Source organism: Salminus brasiliensis, chromosome 5 (genome assembly GCF_030463535.1).
Source record: "Salminus brasiliensis chromosome 5, fSalBra1.hap2, whole genome shotgun sequence".
NCBI lineage: Eukaryota > Metazoa > Chordata > Actinopteri > Characiformes > Bryconidae > Salminus > Salminus brasiliensis.
The window spans coordinates 10092437-10113972 of NC_132882.1; the positions used below are offsets into that span (position 1 = coordinate 10092437).

General features: G+C 40.1%; 1 protein-coding gene across 2 annotated transcripts; it reads left to right on the forward strand.

Annotated features, from left to right (window-relative positions):
* The first annotated feature begins 209 nt into the window (after nt 1–209).
* Nucleotides 210–20475, forward strand: cul2 (cullin 2). 2 transcript variants are annotated; one of them, XM_072679369.1, is made up of 21 exons: nt 210–321; nt 3434–3577; nt 4810–4912; nt 4998–5092; nt 6700–6805; nt 7329–7411; nt 7614–7710; nt 8663–8773; nt 9663–9825; nt 11208–11332; nt 12588–12695; nt 13578–13637; nt 13798–13926; nt 15101–15187; nt 15448–15600; nt 15864–15941; nt 16101–16167; nt 16595–16797; nt 16977–17078; nt 17247–17363; nt 19741–20475. In XM_072679369.1, the coding sequence occupies exons 2-21, from the start codon at nt 3459–3461 to the stop codon at nt 19870–19872; spliced, it is 2238 nt and encodes a 745-aa protein (XP_072535470.1). In that variant the 5' UTR covers nt 210–321; nt 3434–3458; the 3' UTR covers nt 19873–20475. The 2 variants fall into 2 exon arrangements, with proteins under 2 accessions (XP_072535470.1, XP_072535472.1); XM_072679371.1 differs by having other exon boundaries at nt 3437–3577.
* Nucleotides 20476–21536: the final 1061 nt, after the last annotated feature.

Genomic DNA, 21536 nt, shown 5'->3' on the forward strand with positions numbered 1-21536 from the left:
GTTCCAGACGATACCATTCAGAAATGGGGGGGCGTTAACGACGTGTTCCGCTTAAAATACGTTTACATCACGCACACGATGGCTATGTCCACATCATTTAGAGGGTAATACAAATTGAATCTAATCTAAATACCAGATCCCTCTTTATTATTGACCATTTCGTCAGACCCACAGTTTCACCTCGCTGCGAAACCCCTCCAGCTGATTCAGTCCTGCCGTCCTCGGGCTTCTGCGATGGAGCAGGTCTAAGTGAAAGGTATCGGGCTTTTTGACAGCGGGGGAACTTCACTTTTATTCAGCACACTGACACTGAGCCCCGAGGTAATTACACTCACACGCCGTGACCGTCCTCTTTTACAGCTGGTTCAGGTATTAGCAGTCGAGCTGGGGTTGAGTGTTGGAGGCGAGAGGCGAGCTGCGGTGTGGAGCTCACTGGACAGCAGGCTCGGTTTAGCCGACTAGCTGCTGCCTCGGTTCAGAGGGAGTTTAGCTTTCGGCGTCCTGACCGAAAGGGCAGTTAAGTAACTCCACAGGGTGAACAACAAGCCCGGTCCAGCGTCTGTCTCCACTAAGTCCAGCTTCCAGCTCTCTACACCAAGCTGAACTGGCTGGGATGTCAGACTAGCTGTGCGGCTACACAGCTAACTAGCTAGGCCTCTGTGCCTCTGTGCCTCTGGGCTGCTGGGCTGCTGGGCTGCTGGGCTCGGGCTGTGTTTATGGGCACAGAGAGGCTGGTGCACCACCCAGCTGGTGGCTTTAAGGCTTGCAGAAATCTCAGATAGGTGCTCTACCCTCCTTACCACTCATGTAACCAGTCCTCTAAGACCTGGTGGGGGTCTGAAGTTTGCTCTGTAGTTTTACTGTGAGGCTGGTGGACTCTGAGGGGGTCCCCAAACTTATGCCTTATGCTAAATTAGTACAATGTACATTTATAATATTGCACTATATGCTGTGTTACTGAACCGCTTACATACCTGAGAATGTGATAAATCCTGCATTGCCCAGTATGAAGAGACTTTAGGCTGTTTGCTTTGATATGATACATCTGAGAGTGTTTTTTAACATTGTGTCGACATTTCCTGATGAATGGACCGATAGAGATGCTCCAGAATCCCTCAATAAAATCATTTTTGACATTAAATACAAATAAATAATATCGTTTGACATTGACTCTCCTTAAAAGCTAATACGGTTTTGTCCTCCTCCTGTAAAGTTGCCATTGGTCTGAAGTTGGCCGTTTGTTCTGTAGTTTTGCTCTAGGACTATAAGGGGTCCCTAAATGAGTCCTTAAATGAGTTAGTTATGTACATTTATAATATTTCACTATGTGCTGTGCTACTGGATTGCCTACATACCCGAGAATGTAATAAATCTTGTATTGCATAGTATAAAAATACTTTAAGTAAAAATTTAGGCTGTTTTTTAACATTGTCGACATTTCCTGATGAATGGACCGATAGAGATGCTCCACAATCCCTCAATAAAATCATTTTTGACATTAAATAAAGATAAATAATGTATAAATAAATAATAAAAGCTAATACGGTTTTGTCCTCCTCCTGTAAAGTTGCCATTGGTCTGAAGTTGGCCGTTTGTTCTGTAGTTTTGCTCTAGGACTATAAGGGGTCCCTAAACTCAATGTAATTCCTTAAATGAGTTAGTTATGTACATTTATAATATTGCACTATATGCTGTGCTACTGGATTGCTGAAATACTCCAATACTTAAATACAGAATGTAATAAATCCTGTATTGTATGGTATCAAAATACTATTGACATTTTTGACATGATATGAATCTGAGAGGTTGTCTGAATGTCCTGTTGAATGGACCAATAAAACAAATCACTTAATAAAATCATATTTTACATTGAATATTTTTTTATGTTGACTCCCATTAAATGTTAGTAATGTTTTGTCCTACTCCTGTCAAGTTGCCTTTGGTCTGGAGTTTGCAGTAAGGCTCGGTGGCTGCTGGAGGGGGTCACAAACTTAGTAGTTAGTAAAAGTGCAAGTTCATAACATGGCCCTGTATTGTGTAACTTAAATAGTTTAATACAGAATATAATAACTCATTATTTCCTGATAAATGGACCAATAGAAATGCTGTAAAATCTTTTCACACTGACTTCCTTTGAAAAGTCTTTTATTTTTCTTGTAAGCGTCACGTTTTGGAGAGGCAGGGTTTTTGTGTGACAGTGACATTGTAAGAGTGGGGTTAGAGTGATTTTCTGACCGGCCAAGTCGAACAGCAAATATGAACAGCCCTGGGCTAACATAATAAACAGAGTATTTCATGTTATTTAATGAATGATCTAGATTCCCATTGCTTTTTTGTTTGTTTGTTTGTTTGTTTTTTATCTACATTAGTCTCAGGACACTGGATGTGTGTTGGCCGGCTAATTTAATTTTGGGAAAAGGGGAAATTGTGTGCAGTATTTGTGGTGAGCTATTGCTTTACGCTTTATGTGAGTTGATGTTGTGATGGACCGTAAGGTCAGCATCCTCTTGCAGCCAGCCACTCATCGTTGACCTTTTTTGTCTGGTATTTCACCCAGCTGACTTGGCACAGGATAGTGTACTGTCTGAGTACTGTTTTTTTTCTGATTTTTTTCTGTTAAAAGGTCTCTGCTCCTCATTCATAAAGCTTGCATGTATCTGCGTTAATCTGCAAACTCTTCAGGTTTGCATTTAGATTTGAAATAAGCCCTTTAGACTTTCTATTTTGAGACCTTAGAGAAATGTTGGCCTTGGTGTTGGTTATGAAAGTCGTTGCTGTCATTCAAAAACCTTGCAGTTGTTCTTTCCATTATGTCCAGATTTCACGATGAATGGACCAATAGAAATGTGCTCCAAATTGACTTAAAATTAGTTAAAGTTTTTGTTCCTTCTACTGTAAAGTTACCATTTTGGAGAGACAAGGTTTTTTTGTGACAACAGTGAAGTATCAGTCAAATTATATGTTCAATAATATTCATTACTTTTAATTAGTAAATTTATCACCTATTGATTGTTGAAGTGTTCAAATGTGTAAGCTCCTTATATAAATACATTGCCAATAGAATGGGATCATCTGCAGGAGCCACACATGAACCTACAGTCACCAGTGTCCAATGTAAAGACCCCTTTATTTGGGAATGTAGATGAGCTCTGTTCTCTGTAGAGATGGAGCTCCATCCAATGCATTTGGAATGCTGTTGTGGCTGAATGCAATCAGATAGGTACTCCCAGCTATGTCCCAACATCTGTTATAGATCTAGCAAAGCTGGGGTAAAACTCCCAGTTAATTTCAGAAGAAACTTAGCTTGAACCGATGTTTACAGTCTTTTTTTAGAGTCTAGCTGTTGATTATGAAATCTGCTCTGTGCTTCACTGTGGCAGTGGTAACAGGGTTGTATGACACATTATCTTTTGAAATCGTGTGCTTCTCCCAGCAGTCCGCAGCGGAAGCCGCACACAATGTCCTTAAAGCCGCGGGTGGTGGATTTTGATGAGACATGGAACAAGCTGCTGACGACCATCAGGGCCGTGGTGATGCTCGACTACGTGGAGCGAGCCACATGGAATGATCGGTTTTCGTATCCTGTTTTACGCCTGGAGGGAGGAGACATACCTCAGGTGTCTAGTGGTAGTAAGTCAAGGCTACTGGCCTTAAACCTTTGACTTGCTATTACCAGACACTCTTCCTGTTACAGACATGCTTCAGTCTTAATTCTGAAAGAGTTCATGAAGGCATTTTTCATTCTTTTACTGTTTTTGGTGCAGGCATTTAAGCTAGGACGAATGTTAGAGGAAATATTACATGGAGATGGCCCAGTTCCACTTTTTCTTTTCCAGTAATGGTACTGAAACTTTCAATTCCAATACTGAGTTACTTTTTCTCTTTAAAAGCTGTTGACGTAGTTTTTATATTGAAGCACCTCATTTAAGATAAATGGCAAATCTAGATCCAAAGCCATCATCCTCAAACACTCTTAAAAACTAAGCGGCGCCCAAGAGGAACCACTTTTGGCTCCATAAAGAAGCTTTTTCGTAGAAGAGATCTATGTGTGAAGAACCTTTTAAAGGTTAAAAGAAGTCAAATTTACAGGTTCTTTACCAAGCTAAAGGATCCTCACACTTACATCTCTCGTAGAAAAATGGTTCTTTATGGAACGAAAAATTGGATGCACCCATACCACTTTTTCCTTTCCGATTTTCAAGTATCTGCCGATACTGAGTACTGATACAGATACTAACACTGACTTAAATACTCAATAGATGGCTACAAATCCTGATATTTATAGTGTTTCACTTTTTAAAACTTGTTATTTTTTATATCTTATCACAAAGAAGCTTGCTAATGTATAAGTTCCATTAAATGTCTGTTTAATGGTAATAACTATTTATGACTGGCTTTTACATTTTGTTTAAACATTTGGTTTCAAAGTATGCAAACAAAAAAGTGTTTGTGTAAGTGCCAGTGTCTACATCGCTTAACCCCCTGTTCCTACCTACCTTTATTTTTAAGAGTGCAGACATAAATGCACAGCTAGCGTGTTCTTTCAGTATTATTTTTTTGTTACAGGATTGTATCAGATTCATTCTTTCTTTTTTTATCTCTGAAAATCCAGAAATTTCTGCTGAGGCTAATCTGACATTACTACGCCATCTCTGATATTAGCTAAAATGATTGATCTGCACATTCGTTTCTGCACATGATTAGGCATTTTGCCTTTGTCCATCATAAATGTAATGCACTGGTGATACTACCTGTACTAAAATGTTTAAGCTGTGTTTTCTACCCAAGATTCTTTAACTCGACCGTCAGTGATATTTATGCGTTGTGTGTGGCGTACCCAGAACCTTTGGGTGAACGGCTATACACAGAGACAAAAATATTCCTGGAAAATCACGTCCGTCAGCTGTATAAGGTAAGGACCAGTGGTGTTTCTCCCTGGACGGTTGCTCATGCCATGTCATGCTGGAGGTCATGCTGAAGGGTGTCTCTCTTTACAGAAAGTGCTGGAGTCTGAGGAGAAAGTCCTGCTGATGTATCATAGATACTGGGAGGAGTACAGTAAGGGTGCTGACTACATGGATTGCTTGTACAGGTGCGTGGCTGTGGACTCAATTTTGAGAAATACAGATATTTATGTTGTTCTGTGATTTGGGTGCAGTTTTATGATTTATGAAAGTGGTGGAATATGTGAATCACGGTTAGCAAGCTCAGCCAGTTCTGTAGCTTGTTTACTAATGCAGTGACTCTTTAATTGTTTTGTTATTTGGCTGGTTGTCATTGAAACTGAGCCTTTTATCCTCTTTTCTTTTGGTTAATCCGGCCATTGCTTGTCAGTTAACAACACATAAAAAGCGATCGGCTGATATTAAGGTATCCTCACTTGATCTTTGCCAGTAGAGCTGTATGTAAATTAGATTACTGATATGCTGTAGTGAGAGAGGCTTTCTTTTTTCTGCTTGTTTCACTTTGAAATGTTTTTGCAGGCGATTGTGTTTTAGGCTTGTAGCCTATTTAACAAATTTTACAGTCTTAAGTTAGGACACATATTTAAACATATGAATATTTGATTTCCATTATAACAGTGTTGCGATGAAGATAATAATATAATTAAACACCCAACTGAAGAAATTGCTTTTAATTTGTAAATATGTAATATATATAGAAATGCAACAGTCTTGTGAGTAAAAAGTTAGGGCACCCCCCACATTTATTACTATTTAAAATGTATAATATTAGAACCAGGTGCTCCACATCAGTTGGGGATGTGGTTAGAGAGGATATTGGAGGAGCATGTGTCTTGTTTAAACCTCGGACATTTAGCTTGGTTTGCTCTTGATTGTTAGAGTGAGGACTAAACCTGGATAAGGCCAAGGCTCATAAAAAATACAGACGCTTTTACAAATCCGATCACTCAAGCCCCTTCAGGAGGTGGTCTGAGACACATTTGAGCTACATGTTATAGCATTGTAAACGCAGCTGTCCCTACAAGACGTATTCAACAACCGAAACACCAGTAATAATTGCCACCTAAAGAGCTATTGTGCATATTCCATCCACATATCAGTTGGATTTTATTCATATACTAGTCACATGAAGTGACCGGGCGTAAACAGGGTCTTTGTTATTGTTCTGATTGAGGGACCTGATAGAGTGTGTGTGTGTGTGTGTGTGTGTGTGTGTGTGTGTGTGTGTGTGTGTGTGTGTGTGTGTGTGTGTGTGTGTGTATATATATACACACACACATGGCCACAGGCTATCAGGACCCTTAATCAGAACAATAACAAGTAAGTACATGTGTGTAAGTTGAATAGTAGATTGACACCTTCATTTTACATGTAATGACACTAATGTATTACTTCCCCTGTATGTTTGTAAAAAGTGTAACCTAAGATTCCTGTGCCCCATAAGCCCAGTCAAAGTTTAAGGCCAGTTCAGTGTGCTGGAGTTCACAGTGCTGGCCTGCATCCTGGCAGTGTCACTGTCCTGCTGAGCTTCGGCAGCTGTGGAAATAAGCAGATAGCCCACAGTGGCTCATTGTAGCGGTGTAATTGTTGATTGTCTTTGGTCTTTACCGTTTTACCCAATGCCCTATTTTAAATGTGATCAGTGTGCCAGGGAGACAAACAGTGATGCACGAGGACAGTCTTTGTTTTTTCTGTGTTTTTCTCCACTGTTTATCCATTGATTATTTTACCTCAGGTACCTCAACACACAGTTTATAAAGAAGAACAAACTGACGGAAGCAGACTTGCAGTATGGCTACGGTGGGGTCGATATGAATGAACCACTGATGGAAATTGGAGAGGTAAACACAGCAAGAGATGGTTCAGTTAATGTACACTAATAAATCATTATCTAGGTTTATAGGTGTTGCCAAGTAAGCATTTAGTTGTGCATATTTTGAGACAGTGCTTTGCTAAAGATGCAGAAAGAAAATGTATAGATTCAGTCCACAATTCAAAATAGGAGAATTTATTATTACTTGACTCATTGTATCATTGCTAATACTCATCGAGTGCTAACTCCACTCTTAAAAATAAAGATGCTACAAAGGGATTCTTTGAGAAGAGCCATAGAAGACCCATTTTTGTTCAATTAAGAACAGTTAAAATGACTGTAACCTTTAAATTGGTAAAGAACCTTTACATCCACATCTTTGAACATCTAATAGGTTCTTCACCCTCACATTTATCTCTTTAACAAATGGTTCCTTATGAGGCTATAAATGGTTATATATTTTTAACGCCTTTATTTTTGAGTGTAACTAAATATAACCTTATCCTCGAGTTGAGATGATCAGTGTGATGAATTATGCTTTAAACCTACAGCTTGCGCTTGATATGTGGAGGAAGCTGATGATCGAGCCACTGCAAGCCATGCTGATCCGAATGCTTCTAAAAGAAATCAAAAAGTAAGTAACTGCTGATTGAATCAACGCCATCTTAATCACTGTTGCTTAATGTACAGCCTAGCTTCTGAACCGTCATATTTTAACTACCTTTTCTTTTTGTGTGTAGATTTGTGTGTGTCTTAATGTGTGAATACCTCTGGCCTACTATGACTTCAGTCTGGCCAAAAATAATATTTTAAAGTAAAAAATGTTATATTCCTAGTGACCGGTGTGGGGAGGATCCGAATCAGAAAGTAATCCATGGGGTTATCAACTCCTTTGTTCATGTTGAACAGTACAAGAAAAAGTTTCCTCTAAAGGTGGGTACCATTGAAATTTTAGTGGCAGCTTTGCTTTTTCTGTCAGGTTTGTTGTGATAAGATACCAAACATTGTTTATGAATCTGAATTTATTCTTTGACAAGTTAGTTCTTTGGACTCTCTACTGGCAGGTTATTTTAAAGGTGCTGGAAGGAAGAGTGAGTGTTTGATACCTGAGAGACCATGAATCTCAAACGCTGTTGTGCCGTAATTCCAGCATAACCAAAGCAGGACTGGTGTTACTATGATCAGAGGACCGCTGGTTCGAATCCCGGTCATGCTGCTAGCCATCGGCAGCCCAGGCCCCACAGAGAGAGAGCACAATTGGCCTTGCTCTCTCCAGGGTGGCTAGATGGCGCTCTCTCCCCACATAGTTTTTTTTGTGGTGCTGGCCGTCACTGGCGTCTGCAGGCTGGTGCTTTGCAGCCAGGTAAACGGCACTTACTTCCAGGCGCGTTGGTTGCCCGGCGATGTTGCTTCTGCGGCAGTTCGCAAAAAATGAGCGACTTGACTGCGCATGTGTCGGAGGGGGCGTGTGCTAGTCCTCCCTCACTGGTATTAGGACTGGAAAATCTGGTAAAATTTGGAAATAACTACAGTGTTCTTGTTACAGTGTTAAAGCTATTCTATGGTACGAGGCTCCTGTGAGCTGCTGCAGTGCCAAAAACCAGCTAATCAGCATGTTTCATTCTGAGCCAAGTAACACTGAATGAACATTGTAATGGGCTGTCTAACCCAGTCTAGGCATTTTTCTCTGGGCAATCTGTTCGGATCACAGATTGTCAGTGATCTGTTATACCACTACCAGTTATACCTCAAAGAACAACAGAAAACACTCAGTAAATGCATTCTGTGGCACCTTTAAGAAAATTAAACTAGGTCTGTACTCTGCAAGTCCTTCTGCACACTTATAACTCACATGGGAACCACACCCTCTGTTGCTGCATTCTAGTTTTATCAGGAGATCTTCGAAGGGCCGTTTCTGACAAAAACAGGCGAGTATTACAAACAAGAAGCCTCCAACCTACTGCAAGAGTCCAACTGTTCTCAGTATATGGAAAAGGTGAGTAAGGTGGCCTGTTTCTTCTAGGACTGTTAGCATCTCAAGAAGCTAGTTGTGGATCTTTGTTCATGTTCATCTTTGCTCTAATGGTTAGAGTCTGCATGTATGTTCAGTCCTAATGTCTTCAGATACATTGCATCTGGTCTAAATATTATGTTTATGAAAGGCTTCTTAGCGCAGTCTCCTATTGTACCCAATTTATCCCCAGCTGGAAAGTTTCCGAGTAATTTAATGCCGGCTTAGTTTGGGCAAAATGCTCTGATTTTGTCTGTCAGCTTTCATTAATGCATACTGGTTGAAGGTGAATGTTAGTGTCATGTTCCTGCTGCTACGCTGTTGAATAGTGTTATTAGACACAGTCATGCTGGTGAGAAAGCCCCTTCTCATTTCTGGAATCTGTGTAGATAGGGCTGCTCCGTGGTTCAGTAGAAATTCCACTTTAAAGTTTGGGATTTTCTGGACTGCTGGTAGTTGATGGGCTCACAACACTTTGCTTTACATCATGGCTTGATTTGAAGCTTCTCTTTGAAAGATTTTATTTTATTATTTACTGCGTCTCTCTCTCTCTCTCTCTCTCTCCAAAAAAAAAAAAAAAAAAGTAAAGTGTCACTTCATTTGAGGTTTTAAAGCCAACCTTGAATCTGGTGAAAAGCCTAGTTCTGTTCTTTATACTTCTGGCTGAGACATCAAGAGCAAAAATGATCTTTCCAGGTCTTTCCAGAATCATTTTGGAACAGTTTTAATCAGATTAGTGAGGCTTTACTGCTGCATGATTATGTAGAGCTGTCATAATATTCAATAAACAGAACTACAGCTAAGCACTTGAATGGAAAGTGAATTTCCTCCATAGCTTCCTATGAACGGGGTGTCTGTGGTTTTCTTTTTTTAGGTTTTAGGGCGGTTGAAAGACGAAGAGGTGCGATGTCGGAAGTACCTGCACCCGAGCTCCTACGCCAAAGTCATTCACGAATGCCAGCAGAGGATGGTGGCCGACCACCTGCAGTTCCTGCATGGGGAATGCCAGAACATCGTCAGGCAAGAGAAGAGAGATGGTGCGTACACTTTTAACTCTCACAGCCATTATGATAGGATTGTGATAGTTTATTGGATGATATTTATTGGACACTTATTGAATGATCACCTCAGTTTCCAGTTTAATATAACCGTGTAATTAAGAGCATTTGTCTCCTAAAGCATCTAATTACTAAATTTGGAGTTCATTACTTAAGAGCTAATCAGAATTTACCTGGGTACTCATAATTTTAATTAACACTAATTAGAGCCTAAAAAGTGTGAAACAACTTTTTAATTAGTGATAGAATAAATTCAGCCTATTATGGCTGCCAAAATTGTTTGAATACAACACTCATATGTCAGTATGGGATCCATACAGGGGTCTCGGGTATCAGCATTTAGTTATTAAAAGGAGTTACTCTAACATATTCTCAGTGTACATGTTGTGTAATGGATGGTTTGATGTTTACAGCTAAAGAAAGCAAAAAATAAAATCATTAAATTAAATATTTTACTGAAAAATACAATATGATCATTTTTACATACACAATATGATAAATGTTTAGCATTGGCAGCTTTACTCTGTGTGGTGAGAGCAGTGGCACTTTATTCAGTCACTTATTGGGGCATGTTTGGCAAATACAGTTTCTAAAGCCAATTTAATTTTAGGGTTAATTTCAGGCTGGCAGTGTTTGTTTTGGCTTTGGTTTGTGGGTTAGATTGTCAGGTTAGATTGTCAGTTTAGTTTGTCTTTCTCTCTGCTTTAGTCTTTCTGTCTGATGTTTCACATATAAATAAATCATTTGAATCAAATATCAAATGTCTGTACAATGTCCTTATCCTGTATGACAGTATATATATTTAAATTATTTGTATAGAACACCCCTGTTGGCTACCAGTACGCTTAAAATGTATTTTTATTTTTTTTATAATATAGGACAAAATAGGCTTGAAATAGCTTTTGGGTAATAAAATCACCATTACCTACAAACTGTAGGAGTCAAATGCTTCAGACGATTTAATTATTTGAATTAGTTTGCGTTTAGATCATTTGATGCCAGTAATCTGCATTATAAGACATTATATCACATGAAAGACCTTCAGTTATATAGGAATAAAGACCATAATAAAGAAAACCCCAAGCAAAAACATTTTATATGTGTTTATATAGACTGTGGGCCTGACTGTCAGAGGTCATTTAATAATACTGCTCATTTGACTTTGCTACTCTCTGCCTGTTTAACTGTATTCATTAAACCTTCTAAAGCTGTTTAACAGCAGACTCTCAGCAGTGGTATTTTTATTGTGGCTGTGGGTCAGCCTTCACTTTAGGTGGTTGTGGTTGTGTAGGATCGCAAACCTCCTGATTTTCACGGCTGGATCTGGGGATTTGACACTGCTTGTTCTGGCTCGTTTTCAGACATGGCGAACATGTACACGCTGCTGCGGGCTGTGTCCAACGGCTTACCTCACATGATACAAGAGCTGCAGGTGCACATTCACGACGAGGGGCTCCGAGCCACCAGTAACCTCTCTCAGGAAAATGTGAGTCAACAAATGAAGTTATTAGATTTTTTTAATAAAAATAGTTTTTTAATGTTGATGTGGAAGTGACCATACACTTTTCATGGACATACTTTTCATGGCAGTTTGGAGCTTTCAGTTTCCTTTTCTGGAGCAGAATGAGTAACAACATACAGATAAAAAAATAGATAGATTATTAGCATGACTGACTATAGATAGTAGCTTCTCTAAGAAAAAGGAATTAAAAATGGTTTGTAATTGGACTGACCAGAACACAGTACAGTGGGTTTGAGAAGCTCAATGCAGCTCTAAGAAGAACTGATTGATTGATTGATTGATTGATTTATTGATTTATTGATTCATTAAGTCAGTGATTTCTCTTGGAGCCCTTTCCAAATAACTGCAGGTCCTAGTGTTAATGGGCGGTGTAGCCTGAACTGTCAGCTCAGAGGAATTACTTCAGATGGGCATGTATGGTTATGGGTGTTTCAACAGGACTGTGACCCCAAACACACTTTAGATGTAGTCACGGAATGCATAGAGCAGGCTAACATTAAGCTTTTGGACTGACCTTCCTAAGGTTGTGGCCTCAAGTCTATCATAGAATTTGTAAACTGTGTTTGAAAATCCATCCATGCCTGGAATCAGACAAGTTTAAGGGGAGGTCCAACATCCAGCCAGAATTCTGGACAAGCTTGTTAATGGCTACCAAAAGAGTCTAGTCAGGGTGCAACTTTCTAAGAAATCTTTAACCAAATATTATGTATATACACACAGTACACCTAAAAAAAACCAAACACTTTTACTAAATATGTATGTTGTGCATTCTGCGCCCACCCCCTCAAGCCCAATATTACCATGACATTCATCTATGATGAGTGTTTGAACCTATATCACATCCTCCTACTTTGAAATCCTTTTACAAATGAAAGAAATTAATGAATACTCAACTAATGAATAAATAACATATACTTCAGGATTTATGCAATACATTTAAACAACTATTGAGGTCTGGGAGGACTAGCACCACTGCAATGCCATCGCTTGTCCAGCCAGTATTGTCACATAGAAATCCTGGCTAATTAGTCCATTGCTCTAAATAGTAGTTTGACTTGTTTGGCTACCTGCAATTTGTGTAATTGATTTCTTTGTGTAAGTCTACGACTTGGGCAATGGCTGACCTTTGCTGACTAAAGAAGGGATTACCGGCTCTTTACTGTCCTTGTTTGACATGTTTTTCTCCTGTAATTCTCCTGTTATCCTTTTTTGTCTGCAGATGCCAACCCAGTTTGTGGAGTCTGTGTTGGAGGTTCATAGTAAATTTGTCCTGTTGATTAACACAGTGTTAAATGGGGACCAGCATTTTATGAGCGCACTTGACAAGGTATAGAGCATTTCTTATTATATATTTAAAAAAATAATAATACTTTGCTGCAAAAGGGTGAAAAAAGATTAGTGGCGTGAATTAAACATTGCATAAATCTCATACGGGGTCCCATACCTGTACTAGCTTTTAAGATTTCCAGGTTTGTGCAGGCCTGTCTATCCAGCATGTGCAAACTTGTCCTTAATGTGAGGTACATGTATTTAATTTCTGAGACGACAGAGTAACTACATGAGAAGTTGAGTGTACAGTATTGTAGATGTGATGGATTTCTGTGAAAAGATAGACGTACAGTGCTGTGCTGATGTTTTTGGCATTTAAACATGTCATATAAAGCATTTATCCCAGCAATAAGAGAGTGTTTACTGTATAAACTCCAGATCCCATCAGAACAGATGCAGGTAAATATAAATATAGTAAAAAGGAACAAGAGCTTCTCATTCTGAAGAAAGTAGCAGAGATGTGAGCTAGTCTGAAGAAGCTCGGTTCCAGGTTTCTCCTGGACGCCCCCCCAGTCCAGCCAGCACAGCGTGGGTGTGTTCAATTCCATCAGCAGCAGCAGCAGCAGCAGCTGCTCACCTGATTTACCATCATTAAGCACTGATTTACCAAATCAGGTGTTGGATGATCACTATAAATAATACTATGAGGAGAACACAGTAATGTTAAACCATGACTTTCTGTTGTAATGTTATTACAATAGTATTCTAAAATGAGTGTTAAGGAGTCAGTATTTACTAAAAGCAGTGTTTATGCTTTTAGCCCAGTAGATGGCATCAAAGAGCCAGATAATGTGGATTTGCTTTTATGATATTGAGCATGTTTACAGGCATTGAAAGAATAAAAAAAGGCTCACCATTTTGTCAAACCTTTGTGTTTTAGGCTCTGACTTCGGTAGTAAACTACAGAGAGCCCAAATCCATCTGTAAAGCGCCTGAACTGGTGAGTGATGGCTCAAAATTTCATTATAGAATAACAGTGTAATGGAATATAATGTAATGTTTTACAGTGAAGCACATGGTTTTCTTCAAACCTGACACAATAATTGGAGGGTGTGTGTGTGTGTGTGTGTTTTTTTTTTTTTTCATGCACTGTTGTGCAGCTTGCCAAGTACTGTGACAATCTGCTAAAGAAGTCAGCGAAGGGGATGACTGAGAATGAGGTGGAGGATAAGCTGACCAGCTTCATCACCGTTTTCAAGTACATTGATGATAAAGATGTCTTTCAAAAGGTAAGTTTAGCAGGAAAAAAAGCTTTGACACATGAGTGCATTTAGAATAATTCATTAATACACCATATATCCAAATGTTTGCGGACACCCCTTCTAATAAATGCATTTAGCTAGTTTGTTGCTTCTATTGCTCACACAGATGTACAAATGCACACACAGCTTATCTTAAAGAAATAGGAGACTCTGGAGCAGATTAACATAAATCTGTTGCTTATTATTACCATGCCTAATGCCAGATGTGGACTAAAAGGATATAAAGCACCCCAGCATTGAGTATCATCCAGCATCCTGACACTAAATGCAGTCAAATCCCCACAGCAATGCTCCAAAATATAGTAAAAAAAACCTTCCCTGGACAGTAGACAGTTACTCCAACAAAATTCCATAAAATTTTCATCACTCAAATATGCATCCTTTAAAGCAGCACTATGCGAGAACTGGTGTTGTGCTCGTGGGCTCCCCTGAAGTCTGCGCTAAGGGAGCATAATTCACTTTTACTCCACTGTTGTAAAAACAAATTGCACTCTGAGCTCCCGCTAACAGACACCTGCATTTGCTTACAGTCTGAGAGCTACAGATCCGACATCTGAAGGAAAAAAGTATGTGGACTGAGGCGGTAGTGTATTATTAGTGTAGTAGTGAGTTATTTCGTGCAATAGCAGCGTCAGGTCCAGAGTGATGATGACCGACACCATCCTCTCTCTTTCAATCAGAGACATTTATTTTAGGTAAAGGTAAAATTGCTACATAATGTTGCTTTAAACAACATTTTACCAGGACGCTTGTGTTCATACTTGCCAGGAAAGTTCTAATAAACAGGATGAGACCCCCTCAGCATTAAAGGCCAGCAGATTTTTCATTTCTTAATCTTTCAATCATGAAATTTTGAAGAATCAAAAATCAAATTTTGATTTTTTTTTACAAAACTAAATTATCTCAGAGATGCTTCACTCTGTCAGATGTATTAGCTTCTTCTCACACATGTTCTCCCAGTGATTACCTGGGAGTTGTACTAGATTTCATGTAAATTCTTCATTGCTACGTTAACTTTACTGGGATTTCAATTCTAGCTTATGTTGACATTTAAGCCCTTTCCTGTTTACTTACCATTAAAGGGTAAAGATTTATGTGTAAACTTTGACTGTTTTGTTCTGCCTCTGTCCTTCTCTTTTAGTTTTATGCAAGAATGCTTGCTAAGAGATTAATACACGGGCTCTCCTTATCCATGGACTCGGAGGAAGCCATGATCAACAAACTAAAGGTAAGGCAGCAGCCTTGTCTTGTGCTGTGTGTCTCTTTGAAGTGGCCTTTAATTCTACACTCCTCGGCTATAAAAGTAGTGCACAGATGTGATTCAGCAGTAATCACCAGTCCTTTTCAGTCTCCCACTCCTGCGCAACAGCTGCCATTACGTATAATCAGTAACAGAAATGAAAGGGCTCTTCTGATGAAAGTGTGCAAACTGTGCTTTTTTGTTTTTTTAAACTCTGTCTTTTTCTCTGTCTCCTTCCTACCTTGCAGCAAGCGTGTGGCTATGAGTTCACAAGCAAACTGCACAGAATGTACACAGACATGAGTGTAAGCGCCGACCTCAACAACAAGTTCAACAACTTCATTAAAACCCAGGAGATAGTGGTGGACCTGGGCATCAGTTTTCAGATCTATGTGTTACAGGTGAGAGAAAGTGAGAGAGATCGAGATGGGAGAGAGACCACACACACACAAACCTGTAGAGCTAGAGGGGAAAATATGTTCCTGGCTTGAGAAGTTATTGTTTGAAATGGGTTCATCAAGCGTGAAGTACAGATAATCTGACATGCAGTGCCTTTGACATGCCTTTTCCAAAAGTAGACAAATTCAGACAAGTTCTCAGAGTTTTGGGAGACATAAGGGGATTCTCTGAGGTAAACGGGTGTCTGGGCTTCTCTGTATTGCAGGCGGGAGCATGGCCTCTCACACAGGTCCCCTCCTCTACGTTTGCCATCCCTCAGGAACTGGAGAAAAGTGTACAGATGGTGAGATCTCACTTTCTTTGTGACAATGTAACAATGTGCCTTTTATATTTATTAACACAGCAACTAATATCCTCTGTTTAATTAATAAATGAATGATTTTAAATATAGCAGTTTACAGAGTTAATATATGCGCTAATGCTTATTTCCTTTCTTCTCCAGTTTGAGTTGTTTTATAATCAGCATTTCAGCGGGAGGAAGCTGACCTGGCTACACTATCTTTGCACAGGTACTGTGTCTGTGGGCTTGTGTTTTACACCCAGGATTGTGTTGTGCACTCCAGTAAACACATGCACAAGTACACAAGTCTGAGCTTGTCGATGCAGTGCCACAACGTTTTTGTTGTTTGAATGGTTTCGGCCATATGTAACATGTTTCAGAGCGTGCCTTTTTCTGTGGAACTGTTGTCTCATTCTTTAGAAATGTAACAGGGATTGTTAACATCAACCCAATTGATAACATCAGGCAGAATTGCTCAAGGCAAGGTCATCCCACCTCTCTGAATGCATTCTCCGCAAACTCCACTCTGTGAATGTTTTAAAAATGCTGTCACTAACCTGTAAAACCATCTGATACTGTTCCAGTGAATCACATCGAGTTTCCCTTTCACTCCCTCCCTCACTCCCTCCCTCACTCACTCACATACTCTTTTGCAGGTGAAGTGAAGATGAACTACCTGTCCAAGCCCTACGTGGCCATGGTTACAACCTATCAAATGGCGGTGCTGCTGGCCTTCAACAACAGTGAGACAGTGGGGTATAAGGAGCTGCAGGACAGCACACAGATGAGTGAGAAGGAGCTGCAGAAGACCATTAAGTCTCTGCTGGATGTCAAGATGATCAATCATGACTCTCAGAAAGTAAGCTGGCATCTCATGTAGCTCCACCTAAATGTTTCAGAGTCATTTGCCTATAAATTCTTACATCTGTCTTTGTCTAGACTTGAATGCATGGAAGCAGTTCATTTTTTTTCTTTTTATTAAGCAGCTCATATTATTTGGGCTTTTTAATATGACTTTCTTTTTACTTTTGCCTTTAGGAGGAAATCGAGACCGAATCCACTTTTTCACTAAATATGAGTTTCACTAGTAAAAGAACCAAGTTTAAGATCACTACGTCAATGCAGCGGGACACACCACAGGTACAGCTCTGTTTTACCCTCCTATATGTTGTCAGTTCTTTTTACATAGAGGGGAAAAGAATCTTTCTTTGTTTAATTGCGAGGCTTTTATGTGACCGGGAGGATATGCTGTCTGTGTTGTCATGTGAAGCCTGCTACATGACTGGATCTGTCTGTGTGTGTTTTTAGGAGATGGAACAGACGAGGAGTGCCGTGGATGAAGACAGGAAAATGTATTTACAGGCTGCTATAGTGAGGATTATGAAAGCCAGAAAAATCCTGAGACACAATGCCCTCATACAAGAAGTGAGTCTGTCTCCTCGCTTTCACTCTTGCTCTCTACCTTATTGTCCTGGTGGTCTCTGTTAAAGGCCTCATTCACATTTTTATTGTATTTGATCGTTTTCACTGAGATCCATTTGTGTGGGTTTGTGAACCCCGGACACACAAAATTGAAGAGTAAATTCTGTTGCGTTCTGATTGGCTATCCTGCATTGTGCTTTATTCCGAAAACAGAAAAAACATTCCTTATAAAGGCAGAGCTAAACTGCAGCAAAGTTGTATTTCCATAGATAGACTGTGGAGGTAATGGAAAACTGTACGTCCAAATGTTTGTGGACACCCCTTCTGATGAATGCATTTAACTATTTTAATTGCTGACACAAATGCGTGCGCACACATGCAGCCAATGCCTAATGCCAGGCGTGGGCTAGAGGGATATAAAGCCCGCCAGCATTGAGCTGTGGAGCAGTGGAATTGTCCGCTCTGGAATGATGGCGCTCCAGCCAATACTGTTGCGGGTCAGGTGGGGTGGTGATCATTCAGCATCCTGGCCTCACTAATGCTCTTGTTGCAGCAGTGCTCTAAAATCTTGTAGGAAGTCTTTCCTGGACAATAGAGAGAGTGACGCCAACAAAAGCAGGATATATAATTAAATTTTTTATTTATTTTATTTTATTTTTTTAATACCCTTGATTTCAGAGGAAACAACGAATGAGCAGGTGTCCCAATACTTTTGTTCATATAGTTTATATTTTGTTCACATACTACATACTAGATCAAGCCTTTTTCTGCCCCATTATATTTCAGAATATGAGCGCTTTAATAGATCGTTTAGTATATGTAGAGCCTTTTTAATGCAGTCCTTTTCACTTCTTTCTTTACTGTGAGGTTTGGACCTGAAGTTTATTTAGTGAAGTGTTTTGAAGCTGAATTCCTACAGAATGAGAGATGACTGCTGTAAATGGGCTGCAGTGGGGGACTCTTATGGACCTCTGTCACGGCATGCCTATAAGCCACCCATGTCTTTAAAAAAAAAAAAACATTACATACAGAGAGAACTGCACATGTACAGGACTCCTGCATGTCTATAGTATACCAAGGCGCTATATACATGCCACCAAGAGCCACAGAATATGTGCATCTATTTATCCGGATAGTTAGCATTTATTTGTTTAACAGTAACCTTAGACCTCTGCTAGTATGCCTAGTATTTTCGGTATCTAATCAGTCTTTCATTATAGTAAGTCAGGTGAGCTGCTGGTGGACCTGAACAGATCCATGCAGTGTCTGGAGTTCACAGAGAAGTCAGGAACCAAACCTGTGCTCTTGTAACTGTGTCCTTCAAACTGCTCTTCAAACTGCTCTTCTACAACTGTGGACAGTGTATATGTATGAGACGTACACAAACAGTAGCCATGGGTGTTCACAGTAGTCATGGGTGAATGTGCACAAACACAGGACTGATTTACAGGATTCCCACCCTCTCCACATTCCTCTCCCACATTAAGGCACTTTTCCTGCTCGCTTCAGGCTCTTAAGAGTTGCATGCGAATCTAGGCCTCGCCTCCCTCCCCTCCCCTGCACTGCTCTCTGTGTACCTGTTCTTGTATACACAGGAGTGTGTATATTCTATTAGCATTTCTATCTGTACACACACCGACTGATGTTTCAGTGGCATGTTTTGCAGGATTTGGCAGAAGAAAACATGCCTTCCTCACCTGGGTGCAGTTGCCTAATAAAGATGACCATGGAAGCTGATAATTGCAGACTTGCTGAGCTTCATTAAAAGTTCATGAAAAGACTCTGGGGATTCAAACCTTCACTGTAATGCTGAAGACCAGAATAAACATAGAAAAATAAATCTATAGCCCGGGGTCGCATGTTTGAATCCCGAGCCATGAGTCTTTGCCATCAGCGTCCAGAGTCAGTAAGAGCACAATTGGCCGTGCTCTTTCTGAGGTGGGTAGGCTGTGCTCTTCAGGGCCCCTCATCACCCTTATAGTGATGTCACTGGCGTCTGTTGGCTGGTGTGGTGGAGCTGGGGAACCCGGCGCTATCCTCCAAGCATGTAGGCTGCTGAAGCGGCATTGTCGGGCAGCAGTTTCAAAAGAGGTGGCGTCTGACTTAGTATTTATCGTAAGAGACATGTGTTAAGAGCTTTTCCACCTAGTGTCTGGAGCATTGCTAGTACTAGGAGGAGTTATGAGCGGGTGGGTTGATTGGTCGTACCAAATTCAGAGAAAAGGGAAAAATGTAATTTATCATATTGTTGTTATATCACCCATCCCTAGTAAGAGAACTCTTTCTACTGGTTGTACTAAAAGGATGAAGCATGCTATGCTTACTGTATATGTTTCTCACCAGTGCTCTGTGCCTTTTTTCCCCCTCCTCCCCTTTCAAGGTGATCAACCAGTCTAAAGCCCGATTCAACCCCAGTATCAGCATGATCAAGAAGTGCATCGAGGTGCTTATCGACAAGCAGTACATCGAGCGAAGCCAGACATCTGCGGATGAGTACAGCTATGTCGCATAAAAGAAACGTCACTCGGCCGTCGGACCACAAACCATGATCTTTATTTTCGGCTGTGGCTGGCTCAGGCTCTCTCCCGGCGGGATGAAGCGGGACTGTGCCTCCATCTTACGAGGGGGGAGGGGGAGGGGCCTCCAAGTAACCAGGCAGCCATCAACACCCCCCACCTCCCCTCTAGCCCACCCTTTCTGATTTTATGCTGTTTACAACATCACCAGTGCCACGCCCTAGAGCGTCAACAAAAACAAATAAAAAAAGAAAAATGCCTATAGCTATTCAAGTGAGAGCTGATAATACATTTTTAGACGATGTAATCGTAACCAGAGAAACCATGAGAGCGAGCGGATGTGCTGAGCTGCGTCAGTTTTAAAAAAAGAAAAAAAAACAAGTGTCAGAGAAAAACAACCATGCTTTCTTTTCTCACGTTTGCAGTTGTCGTGTGTTTTTCTTTTTTTTAATGTATCAAAGTAAGAGGAAAAAATATTGTAATAAAACCGTTATACTGATAATTGTATTTACTTTCAAAATGTAAAAAAAAAAAAGTAAACAAATAAGAGGTGACAAACATGATTCTGCTGCTTGTCCAATAAATAATTCAAAAAAGTTCACCTTTGTAAATATTATATAGTAGACAAGAGACATGAGTGGGTCAGATGCTTATGAGGGAGTAGCTCTGCCTGAGCTCCAGGGTTCTCAGGTGGCTATTTTATGCTGTAAGGTTTTGACCAAACAATAATAATGTAATCATAGAATTTCTTGTTTCATATGCTGCTCAGACTCTCATCCAATTAAGCAGGACAGCTGATCCTTTGTTGAACTTTCAGCTTTGTGGAGATTCACTGTCACTAGGACTAAGTTTTTGACAACTATCGATTCAATTAAATTATTTTTTTTTATGCGCTTTTCACAACGAATGTTTTCACAAAGCAGCTTTACGGAGACCCGAGTCCATCAGTGGCAAGGAAAAACTCCCTTGGATCGTGAGAAAGAAACCTTGAGAGGAACCAAGACTCAAAAGGGGAACCCATCTTCCTCTAGTCTCTTCCTCTGTGCCACATTTTTTTTTATTATTCTTGATCTTTGAGTAAGTAAAGTATATGTCTGTAGCCCGGGTCACAAGTTCAAAACACGGGCCATGCCTCCTTACCAGAACCCTACCAGAGCTCCAGTGTTCTCAGGTGGCTATTTCATGCTAATAGATTTAACTTTAAGCCCAATCCCTGTTCCATAGCTCCTTCTTTGCTACCTCTTGGCTGAGGATCGTCTCTAAATCAGATCCATGTGAGGCTTTCTGATCCACCCCACATTTCCACTTGGTGTACGTCACCAGCAAAACATGTTCAGTGTACTGTGAAGCATTATATTGTCATCTTATTTAAGGGACTTTGTTTTTGTGGTTTAGCTGATGTCATTTTAGTTTACCAGGCAAAAAAAGGATCAACATTTGGACGTGAACCAGTGTCTTAAAGAGGTTCGGGACTGTTCCAGTAGGGGGCACTGAAACTCCTGAAATTCCTGCCAAATATTTGAAAATTCAAGAGCACTCACTTTTTAGGCTGGGAAGTATGGACATACAGGGTGGAGACCCTTTGGATTTTGAAGTGCCAGAAGTAGCTCATTTATTTGTATTCTTTCAACCATCACAGCATATTCATTAAAATGTGTCC

Bases quoted from the DNA above. Each gene is read 5' to 3' on its own strand.
- cul2 (XM_072679369.1), top strand. From the start codon at position 3,459: ATGTCCTTAAAGCCGCGGGTGGTGGATTTTGATGAGACATGGAACAAG. The intron at 3,578-4,809 runs GTATCCTGTTTT...CTCGACCGTCAG, and splicing joins ACATGGAATGATCGGTTTTC to TGATATTTATGCGTTGTGTG. The intron at 8,774-9,662 runs GTGAGTAAGGTG...TTCTTTTTTTAG, and splicing joins GTTCTCAGTATATGGAAAAG to GTTTTAGGGCGGTTGAAAGA.